This window comes from Prunus avium, chromosome 1 (genome assembly GCF_965620075.1).
Source record: "Prunus avium chromosome 1, drPruAviu1.hap1.1, whole genome shotgun sequence".
In the NCBI taxonomy this organism is placed as follows: domain Eukaryota; kingdom Viridiplantae; phylum Streptophyta; class Magnoliopsida; order Rosales; family Rosaceae; genus Prunus; species Prunus avium.
Genome location: NC_142284.1, coordinates 36748678 through 36763340, shown reverse-complemented (window position 1 = coordinate 36763340; position 14663 = coordinate 36748678). Strand labels below are relative to the sequence as shown.

General features: G+C 37.0%; 1 protein-coding gene and 2 long non-coding RNA genes across 3 annotated transcripts; all 3 read right to left on the bottom strand.

Annotated features, from left to right (window-relative positions):
• Positions 1-1541: 1541 nt before the first annotated feature.
• Positions 1542-2132, bottom strand: LOC148297755 (uncharacterized). The gene is made up of 3 exons (XR_015825871.1): positions 2016-2132; positions 1863-1922; positions 1542-1643 (listed from the first exon to the last, which is right to left on the bottom strand). It is a non-coding gene; the product is annotated as an uncharacterized LOC148297755 (long non-coding RNA).
• Positions 2133-6799: 4667 nt separating this feature from the next.
• On the bottom strand, positions 6800-7431 carry LOC110769891 (uncharacterized). Its single transcript, XR_002528651.2, has 3 exons — positions 7294-7431; positions 7141-7200; positions 6800-6921 (listed from the first exon to the last, which is right to left on the bottom strand). It is a non-coding gene; the product is annotated as an uncharacterized LOC110769891 (long non-coding RNA).
• A 1938-nt stretch (positions 7432-9369) lies between these two features.
• On the bottom strand, positions 9370-11381 carry LOC110769338 (putative WRKY transcription factor 75). Its single transcript, XM_021973290.2, has 2 exons — positions 10937-11381; positions 9370-9715 (listed from the first exon to the last, which is right to left on the bottom strand). Exons 1-2 carry the CDS (start codon positions 11311-11313, stop codon positions 9538-9540), a joined length of 555 nt encoding a protein of 184 aa, XP_021828982.1. The 5' UTR covers positions 11314-11381; the 3' UTR covers positions 9370-9537.
• Between the last annotated feature and the right edge of the window lie 3282 nt (positions 11382-14663).

The window sequence follows — 14663 nt, the reverse complement described above, 5'->3', positions numbered from 1 at the left end:
CACGGCTAGAAGCGCAGAGTCCATGATCGGGGCAGCGGCCGAGATTCACCAGGATTTATGGGGTCACACCACCATACTTCACGATCCCAAATGTCGATTAGACTACCCACTTGCTCTAATCAGGCTCCACCATGCAGATTTTTAGCCTCGATTACTCCTCCAGGAACTCTTCCTATAAATACAAGGCTCAAGCTACATTCAAATGGTTCAAACACCAAACCAAAGCCTCCCACGGAGCAACTTATTTTTTCCTGTAATGCACTTTCAATATCTTTACTTGCTTTCCTAGGAGTAGTGTTAGACTGTAAGGAAAATTCATTCATCAATATATCATACGACCTTTGATTTTCAAGGTGCCGGAGCACCATCCCTGTTGTTCGTTCACTCACCCCATATATCATACGACCGTCGCTCCCTGAGCAACGCGCCGGAGCACCGCTGTAAGAATAGGGACTAGCCCTTTTATATTGATAACAAAACCCTAACTTTCCTATTATATTTTAGGGATTGCTAATCTTATGCCATAATTCATGAATATCTTACAATATAAGAAGGCCCATATAGCTTTATACATATTGGACTCCAATACATACGGTCCAACAAGCTATGTGAAATATATGTATTATAATTAATACTCAATTTTCTTCCAACACTAGGGCTCGTTTGGTACGTCGGACTGTACTGACTAATTTTTTTCGGATAGTATTAATCTGTTCCGGAGAGTACTGACTATTTATCCATAATATTATAAGGCGTTTGGTGATGTTCCGGATAAATAGTCTGACTAAGTTATACTGTGTTTGGCGATGTTCCGGATAACATGAGATCAGACTATTTTAAAAATAAATAAAAAAATCTTTGATAATTTTAATGGAAATTGAGATTCAAATGACACGAATTTTTTTTTGGTAAGATTCATATGACAAGATTTGTTTTTCAATTATTTTTGCCAAGATTTTTTTTTCATATAACCCATTATCATAATTTTAGTATCTCATAAAAATTCCAACATACTCGCATACGTTAATAAAAACAGTACCAAAGAATGTATAATTCAAAGTGATCACATACTAAGGTGATAAAAGCAAAATGGAAAGTTGTTCATAAACAAAACTACATCAAAGAGTGAATCACAGCTCCCTTGCCCCAAGTAAGAGAAGAACAAATGCTTTTCTCATAGCACCATCCAATGTCAGGAATGTTCTCTCATCACTTGCTTTCTCCAAAATTAGCCGTAGTGTCTTAATTTGGTCATTAATAGACAAGTCCATCTTTGCCAATTCACCAGCAATGTCAAGTCTTGGTTCTAATCCTTTCACCAAACTATTAGTTATAGTTTTCAATTGGTCAACAGACTCAGAAATCATCTCACCAAATGGCCTTGTCAACTGAACTGTACATCACACAAACTTCAAATGAAATTTGACGCCTCAAATTACAAGCAACAAACTGAGGTAGATTGATCAACCAGAAGTGAAAAATGTACAGTTTTGATATTACCTTGATTCTATGTCTTTTGATATTTCTCCACAAGAAAGTATGTTTCTTAAGATTTCCAGCAGACCATCAATGCCAAGCCCGGGGCGAACATGAGCATCTTTGACAGGCAAGTAGCTTTTCACTAATGTCTTTATCCCATATATCTACAGTTCAAAAAAAGAAAGAACAATCCAATGTATGAGGAATTTGGCGAAAAGGTAATACATCAAAACAGTATCACTAGATTACACAATTAAATCCTGGGAAATTTGCATAAACATTCTTTTAAATTCCTTGGGGAGGATCGAAACTGAAAAATAAAATAAAATAAACCCAGATTCCATATGGTAAACAAAAACAAACATCTCTCCAAATTGACCAACCTTTAGCAAACAAAGCTCGCTTTTGTCATCCCACGACGCATTTTTACTATCACCTGATTTCTGAAAAGTATATGCACGAAAACAAATTGTCATCCTGTCATAAAATCAAAAATATATCACAAAGTGCAGTTGCAGTGAGTTTGAAAGGCATACATTATCACATTTTAGAATCTTTTCTATTATAAACTCTTCAATTTCTCTCTCTTGTTTCAAAAACTGGCATTGCAGTCTGAGCTATACACCCCAGAGATTGTAGCACAGCAGGCAAATGTGTCTTCTCCTTCGGCATATCCACAAGCCTCTGCAAATTGAGAAACATCAACTTCCCAACTCCAAAAACTATCATGAAATTGTACAAATTAAGGGGATCGAATCACTATATCACATACAAAGAAAACATTCATTTAAAAAAAATGTCAAAAAAGAAAAATTCATAACCTAATTTCCACAAAAATGTAATAAAAAATTGAAATATATAAAGAATAGAGAATAAGCATATTGAAGAAAGTATGAAAAAGAGAGAGAGTGGGAGATGGATACCTGGAGAAGAGTGAAGAAAATAACCTATGGAGAAGATAGCAGAGAAGAACCCTAGGGAGAAGAAGATGAAAAGAGCGTCTAATTTTTTTCGTAGAATGCGTGTTCTTTTTTCCTAACCGTATAATTAAGCGTGTATTATCTAAACCGGGGTGTGTGGGTTGTATTAGTTAGTCAAGTAAGGAGAGTATTAAAAGCCCAACCCGTATAAAATAGTCGGGTAATTAAATAATACAAGTTGACACCAAACACCTGACATAGACTATTTACTCCTATCCAGAGTCTAATACGGTGTACCAAACGAGAGCATACCATACACTCTTTATAAGTAGGGTCTCCCTTGCACTAGACAAATGTAAGACTTTCAACTTGACTTTTAGACTTACACATTGTCAATAGCAAAGCTCTTGAACTTACTTTGGCATTGGAGGGTCTTCGGCTGGTACCACATCGGTGCTCTAGACCTCACCTGTCATCTCTCTCCCTGATTCAGATTCGGCATCTCAAGGAAGAACGCGCTCGTACCTAAGGCCCATACCCGACCGGGGATTTTGCAAATTCAGGGATCCCCGTACCCGGCCCCGATTTACCCCCGAAAACTCCCCCCGTTAGGGCCGGGGACCCGACCCGACGGGTATTATTGTCATCCCTACCAATACCAGTCCTCATGCCATGCATGATCCAAGGACACCTAGGGATATGCAGGCTTTAACTAGACGAATAACAGCCCTTAGCCGATTCATTTTGAGATTGTCTGATCGGTGCAAGCCATTATTCTTCCAGGCAATCCAAAACAAGAAAGGATCTTATGGGAATTGGAACAAAGAGAAAAATTGAGCAGTTGAATACCTAGTCTCTTAACCCTAACTATTTCAAAGCAAGGTGAATCCTTATACCTCTATATGGTTGTGATCGAAATCACCCTAAGTGTTGCACTACTAAGGGAGGAAAATACAATCCCACAACCCATATTCTATGTGAGCAAGAGTCTAATTGAGGCTGAGAGAAGATACTCATCAGTTGAGATGCTCATGTTAGCTTTAGTGATGGCCAAACGGAAACTTCAACAATACTTTGAGGCATACACAATCATCGTATTGATAACTTAGCCAATCAAGGCAATCATGTCCAAGCTAGATCTTTCGGGAAGAGTTACAAAATGGGTCATCGACATTAGATTCTAGCCCCAAACAGCCCAGAAGGGTTAGGTAATTGCCAAGTTCCTAGTAAAGTGCTATCCGTATAGCAAACTGCAGGGAAACCATGACGAAATCGAGGAAGCTCCAAATCTTGACGAGGCTCAATGGGAGTTGTATGTAGATGGATCGTCTAATCAGGCAGGGGATGGAGTAGGAGTTGTCTTCTCGTCGCATGAAGGAGTGGACATGGAGTACTCGACTCGATTTGGATTTCTCAACTTTAAACAACGTAGCATAATACGAAGCCCTAGTGCTAGGACTCTGACTTGACGAGATACTGGAGGCGAGATGTTTAGTAATTCATAGTGACTCTCACCTCATAGTCAATCAGACAACAGAGGAATACGCAACCAAGAATGAATAAATAGAGGCGTATCATTAACTAGTAAAGGATTTAACCAACAAATTCGAAAAGATATAGTTGGAACGAATACCAAAAGAGATGAACAGTGGGGCAGATCACTTGGCCTACGCCGCGTCGACATCGATGGAGGACATGAGGGTCACCTCGGTGGAACTTTTATCAAATCCCAGCATACCAATCAAACCTGGAGTTATACAGATTGGTATCGAAGAAGAAACATGGATGACTCCGATTACGAACTATCTCATGAAGGGAATCCAACCCAACGACCCGATCAAGGAATGAAAATTGCGAATAAAGGCCGCAAGGTATGCCATTATAGATGACACTCTTTCGTAAATCTTTTTTAGGATTGTATCTTAAATGCCTTGATCCACGCAAAGCTGAATGGGTGCTAAAAGAAATACAACAAGGGACATGTTGGAACCACACGGGTGGGAGGAGCTTAGCCCACAAAGCACTGACCCAAAGATATTTTTGGCCTCACATGGCCTGCGATGCAAAACAAATTTCACTAAAATGCTACAAATGTCAAAGGCATGCACCCCTTATCAGACAACTAGCTGAGTAGCTGAACCCTGTTGTGTGACCCTGACCATTCGCCCGCTGGGGGATGAACATTATGGGACCATTGCCCACTACAGTAGGGGGCAAGAAGTTCGTCCTTTTGGTCATGAACAACAAGATGTAGATAATCAAATACCAAGACATATATGAAAATCAATCTTTAGTCTTGCTTTCATAGGGAATAAGTTTACCAGAACAAGGAAAGAGGTCATGGAGGTCGGGAGGGAGCTTGAATGGCATTCATTTTGCTCTGCAACACCTGTGTTGATTTGTTAAGCTCCTTAGTGACCTATTTCCCAACAAGTGTTTGTGCCAAATAAATCACGGCCATGAGCTGGCCGAAGGAGCCCCTTTTCTCGGCCCTGGCACTTGCTCGTAAAACTGAAACGCAGCGTTTCAATAGGGTGCTTTGCCTTCCTGAAGACAAAAGAAAAATGCTAAGGCATGATCATCTCGGCCTCGAGTGCAGGCCGAGGCCAAGGCCGAGCAAAATCACGGCCAAAGGCATTAAAAGGCGAATCATCACGTGACAACAGGGTCCCAGGCTTCATTTAATGAAGTAGTGCCTCTGTTTATTGCAGCAAACCCACTGACCACGAATAAGCATTTAATGCACGAGGGAAGGTGGGAAGTGATTGAAGTTAGGATTTGGTGATGAGGATCAGAGTGATTAGACGTAGACATTCTCACAAGAATTCTGGCAGCTTGAGATATTAGGTCACCAACTATCAAGGCCATAAATGCGTCTCCACGGCTAGAAGCGCAGAGTCCATGATCGGGGCAGCGGCCGAGATTCACCAGGATTTATGGGGTCACACCACCATACTTCACGATCCCAAATGTCGATTAGACTACCCACTTGCTCTAATCAGGCTCCACCATGCAGATTTTTAGCCTCGATTACTCCTCCAGGAACTCTTCCTATAAATACAAGGCTCAAGCTACATTCAAATGGTTCAAACACCAAACCAAAGCCTCCCACGGAGCAACTTATTTTTTCCTGTAATGCACTTTCAATATCTTTACTTGCTTTCCTAGGAGTAGTGTTAGACTGTAAGGAAAATTCATTCATCAATATATCATACGACCTTTGATTTTCAAGGTGCCGGAGCACCATCCCTGTTGTTCGTTCACTCACCCCATATATCATACGACCGTCGCTCCCTGAGCAACGCGCCGGAGCACCGCTGTAAGAATAGGGACTAGCCCTTTTATATTGATAACAAAACCCTAACTTTCCTATTATATTTTAGGGATTGCTAATCTTATGCCATAATTCATGAATATCTTACAATATAAGAAGGCCCATATAGCTTTATACATATTGGACTCCAATACATACGGTCCAACAAGCTATGTGAAATATATGTATTATAATTAATACTCAATTTTCTTCCAACACTAGGGCTCGTTTGGTACGTCGGACTGTACTGACTAATTTTTTTCGGATAGTATTAATCTGTTCCGGAGAGTACTGACTATTTATCCATAATATTATAAGGCGTTTGGTGATGTTCCGGATAAATAGTCTGACTAAGTTATACTGTGTTTGGCGATGTTCCGGATAACATGAGATCAGACTATTTTAAAAATAAATAAAAAAATCTTTGATAATTTTAATGGAAATTGAGATTCAAATGACACGAAATTTTTTTTGGTAAGATTCATATGACAAGATTTGTTTTTCAATTATTTTTGCCAAGATTTTTTTTTCATATAACCCATTATCATAATTTTAGTATCTCATAAAAATTCCAACATACTCGCATACGTTAATAAAAACAGTACCAAAGAATGTATAATTCAAAGTGATCACATACTAAGGTGATAAAAGCAAAATGGAAAGTTGTTCATAAACAAAACTACATCAAAGAGTGAATCACAGCTCCCTTGCCCCAAGTAAGAGAAGAACAAATGCTTTTCTCATAGCACCATCCAATGTCAGGAATGTTCTCTCATCACTTGCTTTCTCCAAAATTAGCCGTAGTGTCTTAATTTGGTCATTAATAGACAAGTCCATCTTTGCCAATTCACCAGCAATGTCAAGTCTTGGTTCTAATCCTTTCACCAAACTATTAGTTATAGTTTTCAATTGGTCAACAGACTCAGAAATCATCTCACCAAATGGCCTTGTCAACTGAACTGTACATCACACAAACTTCAAATGAAATTTGACGCCTCAAATTACAAGCAACAAACTGAGGTAGATTGATCAACCAGAAGTGAAAAATGTACAGTTTTGATATTACCTTGATTCTATGTCTTTTGATATTTCTCCACAAGAAAGTATGTTTCTTAAGATTTCCAGCAGACCATCAATGCCAAGCCCGGGGCGAACATGAGCATCTTTGACAGGCAAGTAGCTTTTCACTAATGTCTTTATCCCATATATCTACAGTTCAAAAAAAGAAAGAACAATCCAATGTATGAGGAATTTGGCGAAAAGGTAATACATCAAAACAGTATCACTAGATTACACAATTAAATCCTGGGAAATTTGCATAAACATTCTTTTAAATTCCTTGGGGAGGATCGAAACTGAAAAATAAAATAAAATAAACCCAGATTCCATATGGTAAACAAAAACAAACATCTCTCCAAATTGACCAACCTTTAGCAAACAAAGCTCGCTTTTGTCATCCCACGACGCATTTTTACTATCACCTGATTTCTGAAAAGTATATGCACGAAAACAAATTGTCATCCTGTCATAAAATCAAAAATATATCACAAAGTGCAGTTGCAGTGAGTTTGAAAGGCATACATTATCACATTTTAGAATCTTTTCTATTATAAACTCTTCAATTTCTCTCTCTTGTTTCAAAAACTGGCATTGCAGTCTGAGCTATACACCCCAGAGATTGTAGCACAGCAGGCAAATGTGTCTTCTCCTTCGGCATATCCACAAGCCTCTGCAAATTGAGAAACATCAACTTCCCAACTCCAAAAACTATCATGAAATTGTACAAATTAAGGGGATCGAATCACTATATCACATACAAAGAAAACATTCATTTAAAAAAAATGTCAAAAAAGAAAAATTCATAACCTAATTTCCACAAAAATGTAATAAAAAATTGAAATATATAAAGAATAGAGAATAAGCATATTGAAGAAAGTATGAAAAAGAGAGAGAGTGGGAGATGGATACCTGGAGAAGAGTGAAGAAAATAACCTATGGAGAAGATAGCAGAGAAGAACCCTAGGGAGAAGAAGATGAAAAGAGCGTCTAATTTTTTTCGTAGAATGCGTGTTCTTTTTTCCTAACCGTATAATTAAGCGTGTATTATCTAAACCGGGGTGTGTGGGTTGTATTAGTTAGTCAAGTAAGGAGAGTATTAAAAGCCCAACCCGTATAAAATAGTCGGGTAATTAAATAATACAAGTTGACACCAAACACCTGACATAGACTATTTACTCCTATCCAGAGTCTAATACGGTGTACCAAACGAGAGCATACCATACACTCTTTATAAGTAGGGTCTCCCTTGCACTAGACAAATGTAAGACTTTCAACTTGACTTTTAGACTTACACATTGTCAATAGCAAAGCTCTTGAACTTACTTTGGCATTGGAGGGTCTTCGGCTGGTACCACATCGGTGCTCTAGACCTCACCTGTCATCTCTCTCCCTGATTCAGATTCGGCATCTCAAGGAAGAACGCGCTCGTACCTAAGGCCCAATCATTCCTTAGTCCACATCACTTGTAAGTTGCTTCTATTTCTATCTGTTTAGTTTTAGCGTCAACAGATTCGGCCATGGTCAAAGGGTTTTACCATGGGTCCCCATGTGGGTTTAATTTGAAGCCGTAACGCAGGTGGAGATACGACTCTGAGACGTAACCACCTGTGATGGTTGGAGGAAAATTATAACAAAATAAAGACAAATAGGGAAAACCTTTTGTCTTTAAAAATGAGAGGAGAAGAGAGTGAAGAAGAGAAGAGGGGAGATGGGAGGAAGAACAGTGGCTTCCTCCCCCCCTCAAAGTGAAACTGGCTCTAGGGGGGTTTTTCGGAGAGAGGGGTCTAGGGTTTCTTTCTACTGTTCCTTCAAGATTAAAATTTAATTTAGTGATTTTTTAGTACAAGGGATAGTTTAAACTATAGAGGAGGGGGTTTCTCACACATACAACTAAAATGTCATGGAGGTAACCTGAGACCTCTAGTTTGCAAGTCAAGACCCTTTCCATCAGACTAGACCCGTTGACAAATTAATTAGTGTTTTGGCTATATAATATAGCAACATATATATAATATTACTATGAAAGGCTTTAGATTATTTCAAATTTGTACAGTTTCACAAGAGAGAGAAACAAATTCCCTACTGCATTCTAGCTTTTAACTTGTGGCAAAAGAAGCCATTTTATTTACTTTACACCATAATCAAGTCTTGGTCAAACCCCCCATGAAAAAATTATATATATATATACATTGACGGACCTACATAGATCCTAGTGTGGGCAGCTGCCTACATTTAATTTCTTCTTCAATCATGTAGGCTACAATAAATAAGACATTTGGCCAACAAATAAATAAAACCTTCAAGATTTTAACCCAAATTTCCCATATTCAGAATATCAAGGCCCCAAAATTGACAAAATATCAAGGCCCAGTTCAAGAAATGACTTAGTTTGTCCTCTATCGCACATGCATTTTGTGTTCATAAAATAAATAGTTACATAAATCTATAATATTGCTACATAAATAAATATTATTATATTATTATATAATATTTATGCCCACACTTTGATAAGATGCTGGGTTCGCCACTGTATATATACACACATAATATCGTCACCATGCTGCATATTACATACACATAATCACATGGTGTGAAATATAGATAAATTAAATCTTAAATATAAAATAATAAAACAATTCAACAGATAGACTAGAATCTCAATCCCTGCCGCAGTACATTTTATTTTTGTTAATTAATTCTGAAAACTACACAATAATTTACAAAGTAGAGGTTTTACATGTAAAATATTGTCTCTGAGGGGCATAATTAAATTGAAGTGTAGATTTGCATCTGGCTCAAAATATGCTCAAAGTTATCGGTAGATTTCTCGATGGGATGAGAGTGCATGCCTTCATAAGTTGTCACAACAATGCCTTCATCTTTGGTTAACCTCTGAACTTGCTTCTTCACATTGCACCCCTGATGCGTGCACCGGTAGTAGCTTCTGTATATAATAAACAAACTCACAAGTTAACTCAATATGCATGGTCGTACGTCACCATAGATAATTAACTTAAATTATTATTATTTTTTTTTCTATGTAGTGCACTAGAAAAGGGTTTAGTGAAAAAAAGTTCTTAATTTGCTGACCCGTGATTTGAATCCCCACACAATGACGGAGCCAGGAATTTAAGTAAGAGAAGGCACATTTAAAAATTGAAACTCTTTTCACTTTCTCACTTTTTGTATAAATAATCTAATATTGCTATAACTAAATATTCAGACAACAATATTTGAGGAGGGGCACATGCCCGCATGCATTGGCTCCGCCACTGTCCCTACGGCACCTTTGTAATTTAGACTATCGTTTATATTCAAAAAATTATATTTTTTTTCTATGCATGTTTGAATTAATGTACTAACTACTAATATATTTAATCTAATTAACTTGCACTAGTTCTAAAGCAGTTGAAGAATCAGTATTCTGTCAACGATTAATCTTCCCATGCTGCTGGAATATTAATAATTGTACACATTGAGAATCCAATATCCCATTTCGCCGCATGTATATTGTTGAACTTCATAATTAATATATCAGAAACATGTGAACTAGAATATTATAAAATGGAGCAGATATACAAGGACAGACCAGTTCTTTCCCCTGATAAATATCTCAATTTGTTAATTATACTTCTTTTGAATTACAACAAATATCAAATTAATATGTTGCTCGGCAACCTCATGACCAATATGTCCTGCTTGACTATGAAAACTCCATATTAATAAGCTGCTTAATTAACTTTCATTACTTGAGCGATTGTTCTAAATTTTTTAGGTTTTCAAGTGTGAGATTGATGTCTCAGTAAAGAAGAGTAACTGGTTTGCATTTTCAGCCACCACAGAAAAATATAATCAGATTTGCAACCATGATTAGTTCAACATGAAATAATAAGCCTAATTTTTACATTTTTTTTTATACGTGCGATATTCTAATCTAAACTACGGAAATGGAGATTTGAATTTGGGTGCAGAGTGGGGAGCATATCTGCTCACAGATGTATTTTTTACATATTTTTCAGAAAAGCATAACTTAATTTTTACATATTTTGTAAGTAGAGGTCGAATAAGCCTAGAATGCTTGGTGTAACGCATTTATATGAAATAATTGATAACGGTCGACTTATAGATCGGTGCTATAGAACTAACTATAAGGAGCTACACATACCTTGGAAACTTGTTGTTCTTCACTGCTTTTTGACCATACTTCCTCCATCGATATCCATCATCAAGGATATCAACTTGGCTCCTCGTTTGAAAAGCATATCTGGGTTTTCTTATCTTCTTCTCCCCCTTCTTCGTCCCTGACCTCACAGCACCTTCAGGCCCCCCAAAGCTTTTGCTCTGGGAAGAATTAATATTGTTTGAAACCTCCATATCTGACATCAGCCCCAAGAATCCATTTGCTGGTGGTGACTTGTTATTTTGGAATTGAAGATGATCAGTAGTACTGTAAGCGCCATGAGGGTTCCCCATGTTCAATGACAAGGAAGAAGAAGTTGGTGGTATTGCTGGCGAGGAAAAAAATGTTTGGTAATTTTCCATCAGAGAGAGAGAGAGAGAGAGAGAGAGAGAGAGAGATGGGTTAGTGATAAGATTGATTAATTTATATGGACTGGTTTAAGTTATGTGTGGTTTATAAAAGGTGGGGTTTCTACTTTTCTTTTCTGATTGGAATTATTAAAGGCATTGAGGCGGCTCATCGATGGCTAAGCTTTGGAGCTTCTTAATAATTTGTCCTATGTTTGATGTCGTAAACGGCACGCAAGTATCAATAATATATACTTGTAAAGAAATGGTCATTTCCACAAAAGTAATTCATGATTAAGGGTGGAAATGTAAGCCCAATTCGCATAATATCATTCGTTTTAATAATGTAATTTCATCAGTTGGTTGGTTTTGACCAAATTTAACCCAGATTTCGTACGGGTATACTTTTCTTTGAAATTTGAACTATGTGTGTGTGTGTAATCCTATATATATATTTTTAACAAATAATACTTTATAAATAAATTAAGCTTATTCACATGTATAAATGTATATATCCATGGGTTAAATAATTGAAGTAGGCGCCCCCCCGAGTTGAGGGCCAAGCAATTCTGTGTCTGGTAGCGGAGGCGCAGTTTCTTGTCAGAACATGTGTGTTCCGATTATTCTTGAATCTGTTGTTTCCTTCTGAGTTCTTTTTCTGGTGACTAAAATATCCTTTTTCTCCTTTCAAGTATCCTTTTGGTATCAATATTGTGCTTTGCCTAGTGGTATCATGGCCGCCATATATATATATGGATGCATCTGAAAATTATATCCACATGTTCTATGCATTGCATGCAATGAAAAAGTATACAGAAGTTGGTGGTGAGTGCAAAATAGATTTGATCAAATCATCTAGACTTCCTAAGATATTTTTTTTGGTGGTCAAAATCTAGACTTCCTTCCTAAGATACGTGCTCTCTATTTTATACTATTTTATACATACACTAAGATGGAAATTAAAGCCATGTAATTAGAAAATTCTTTACTGTTCAAATAAGATGGACAGTGTAGAAGAGAAGATGTATGCATGCTGATGCTCAAACTTTAAAACATATTCTCTCGATATCAAAACAACATGATGATCTTCATCTTAATGTATACAGGACGTTGAAAACTGCCCAATAGCATTAGTTCAAGAAAAGGTATGCATGTCCTGTGTACACATTGAACCAACAACACTTAGCGGGAGATTATTCAATGGATGTGGAAAGTGTGAAAAAAAAAAGGGGCCTACTATTCATCGTCCACTCGTTTTGACCAAACGCAGCAGATAGAAAATGATAGCTTCATATCAGTTTGAAAAACTGATGAGAATTAGTGCAGATAAACATAAATTTGTTTTCATCTGATTGAATTGACAAATAATGTGTGGTTTGTGAGATCACTTATATGCTCTCAAATTGTGGTCTTCCTAACATTATTATTGTTTTACTTTTCATACAAAACAAGACTACAAGAGAAAGAAAAATATGAGAGCGAAACCTCAATGGACACGTGGGTTTGAATCAATATATTCTTTCTCTGGCAGCGAAAGGAAAGTCACAAGCTAACGATGGCGGGCTGAGTTTTTATTTAAGGTTATCTATATTATGGTTGGTGGTGGTCACCACATCACCACAGCCTCTCCTGTGCAAGAAAGTAACTGAATTAGTTGATCAAAAGCTTTTAGCAAAGTTGATAAACTTAGGCCAATTAATCAAACACACTAGCTAGCTAACTTTCCACGTACCAACTAGAGGGATGAATGCAAATATATATAAGTTAGGCCAGTTGGTTAAGGTAGTGTGTCGTTTCTTTTACACGGGAATTCCAACAATCTCTCGTATGTTAATTGTGAATATTACTTTGTTTAAAATTTTTTTAAAAAAAACACTAGAGTTAATGAACAACACTTAAAAAAAAAGCCTTAATTCCACTCTTCTCTCACATATTTACATATATATATATATATATATATATTTATTTGGTTTTTATTTGTTAGATTAAAAAATGAACACTATAATTAAACAGAAAAAGTTGACCTTTCAAGCATTTTGGCCGTGTGACCATTGATTAAATGGTGGTCACTCAATCCTTCCTTTCCCTTACTTTTCACGTAGGATGTGGAAAATCTGGGTTATAGCAATTTTTCCACCAATACACGTAGTTATGGGTTTTGATTCTTTCAAGGCAACGAGCATCGACAAATGACAACGAAAATCGTACTATTTAGCTAATTGGCGCAATTAATCAAAGTATAAAACATATATATATATATATATATATATATATATATATATATATATATATATATATATATAGCTTCAATTAAGGGATCCCTCAAATTATTTGAGGGATACCCTTATAGGGCCCACTTCGTATTGTATTTCAATAATCCAAACTGTCTATTTTGTAGATAGGCTAAATTATTGAAATGCCCCATGTAACTCAATTTCAGTCTCACTTCCCCTCCTGAAACTCTAAGTGTCTCACTTTCCCCCTTGAAACTTCATATATTGTCTCACTTTGACTAGATTTCATCCAGCCCTAACAGAAGTCGTCAAATCTTAACTCGCCAAAAAGTCCCCATCACTGTTTCCCCAATTTTTGATGATGGGTCATTAATAATTTTCGGAATTGACAGGTTCTTGGAATGCGCTGAGGTCGAAAGGGTGCTTCGTTATGGCTTTGCTTCTTGAAATTGCAATTTCATGGGTTTTTCTTCAAGTACCAGACCATGATGACTGTTTTTGCTCCATTTGACCAAGTCTTGATGAACCGAGTTGGGAACTTGAGTGAGCAATCCTCCATCTTTCATCGCCATGTGGTGCCCTGCGGGCTTTTGTGGAGCAATTTGGTGAGTTTCAATGATGGGACGGTGTTGAGGACTAATCTGATGGGGTTTACAAACAATATCACTCGATCCCAAGACGTGTTGATGCTCAATGGTGTGTTGGTCATTTTTCCGGATGGAATTTAGGCAAAGTGAGAAAATATATGGAGTTTTAGGGGGGAAAGTGAGACTAAACTTGAGTTTCAGGGGGCATTTCAATAATTTAGCCTTGTAGATATTCTTTCAAAGACCATCTATACGAAACGGTTTTCGATTTTGTCTAATTTTTTGCAAGGATGATCTATGAATGTAGACTTAAAAAATAGATGGTTATGATTGTTGAAAAAAAAATTATAGGAGACCCTAAAGGGTGTCCCTCAAATAAATTTGAGGGATCCCTCAATAGAAGGGGACTATATATATAGAGCTTTCATTAAAGGATCCCTTATTTGAGGGACACTCTTGTAGGGCTTACTCTGCATTGTATTTTACTAATTCAAACCGTCTATTTTGTAGATATTCATTCAAAAATCATCTCTACAAAAAAAAA

Excerpts from the sequence above, each read along its gene's own strand:
- LOC110769338 (XM_021973290.2), bottom strand. The coding sequence starts at position 11,313 with ATGGAAAATTACCAAACATTTTTTTCCTCGCCAGCAATACCACCAACT. Across the intron at positions 9,716-10,936 it reads AAGAACAACAAGTTTCCAAG|AAGCTACTACCGGTGCACGC; the intron begins GTATGTGTAGCT and ends TATTATATACAG.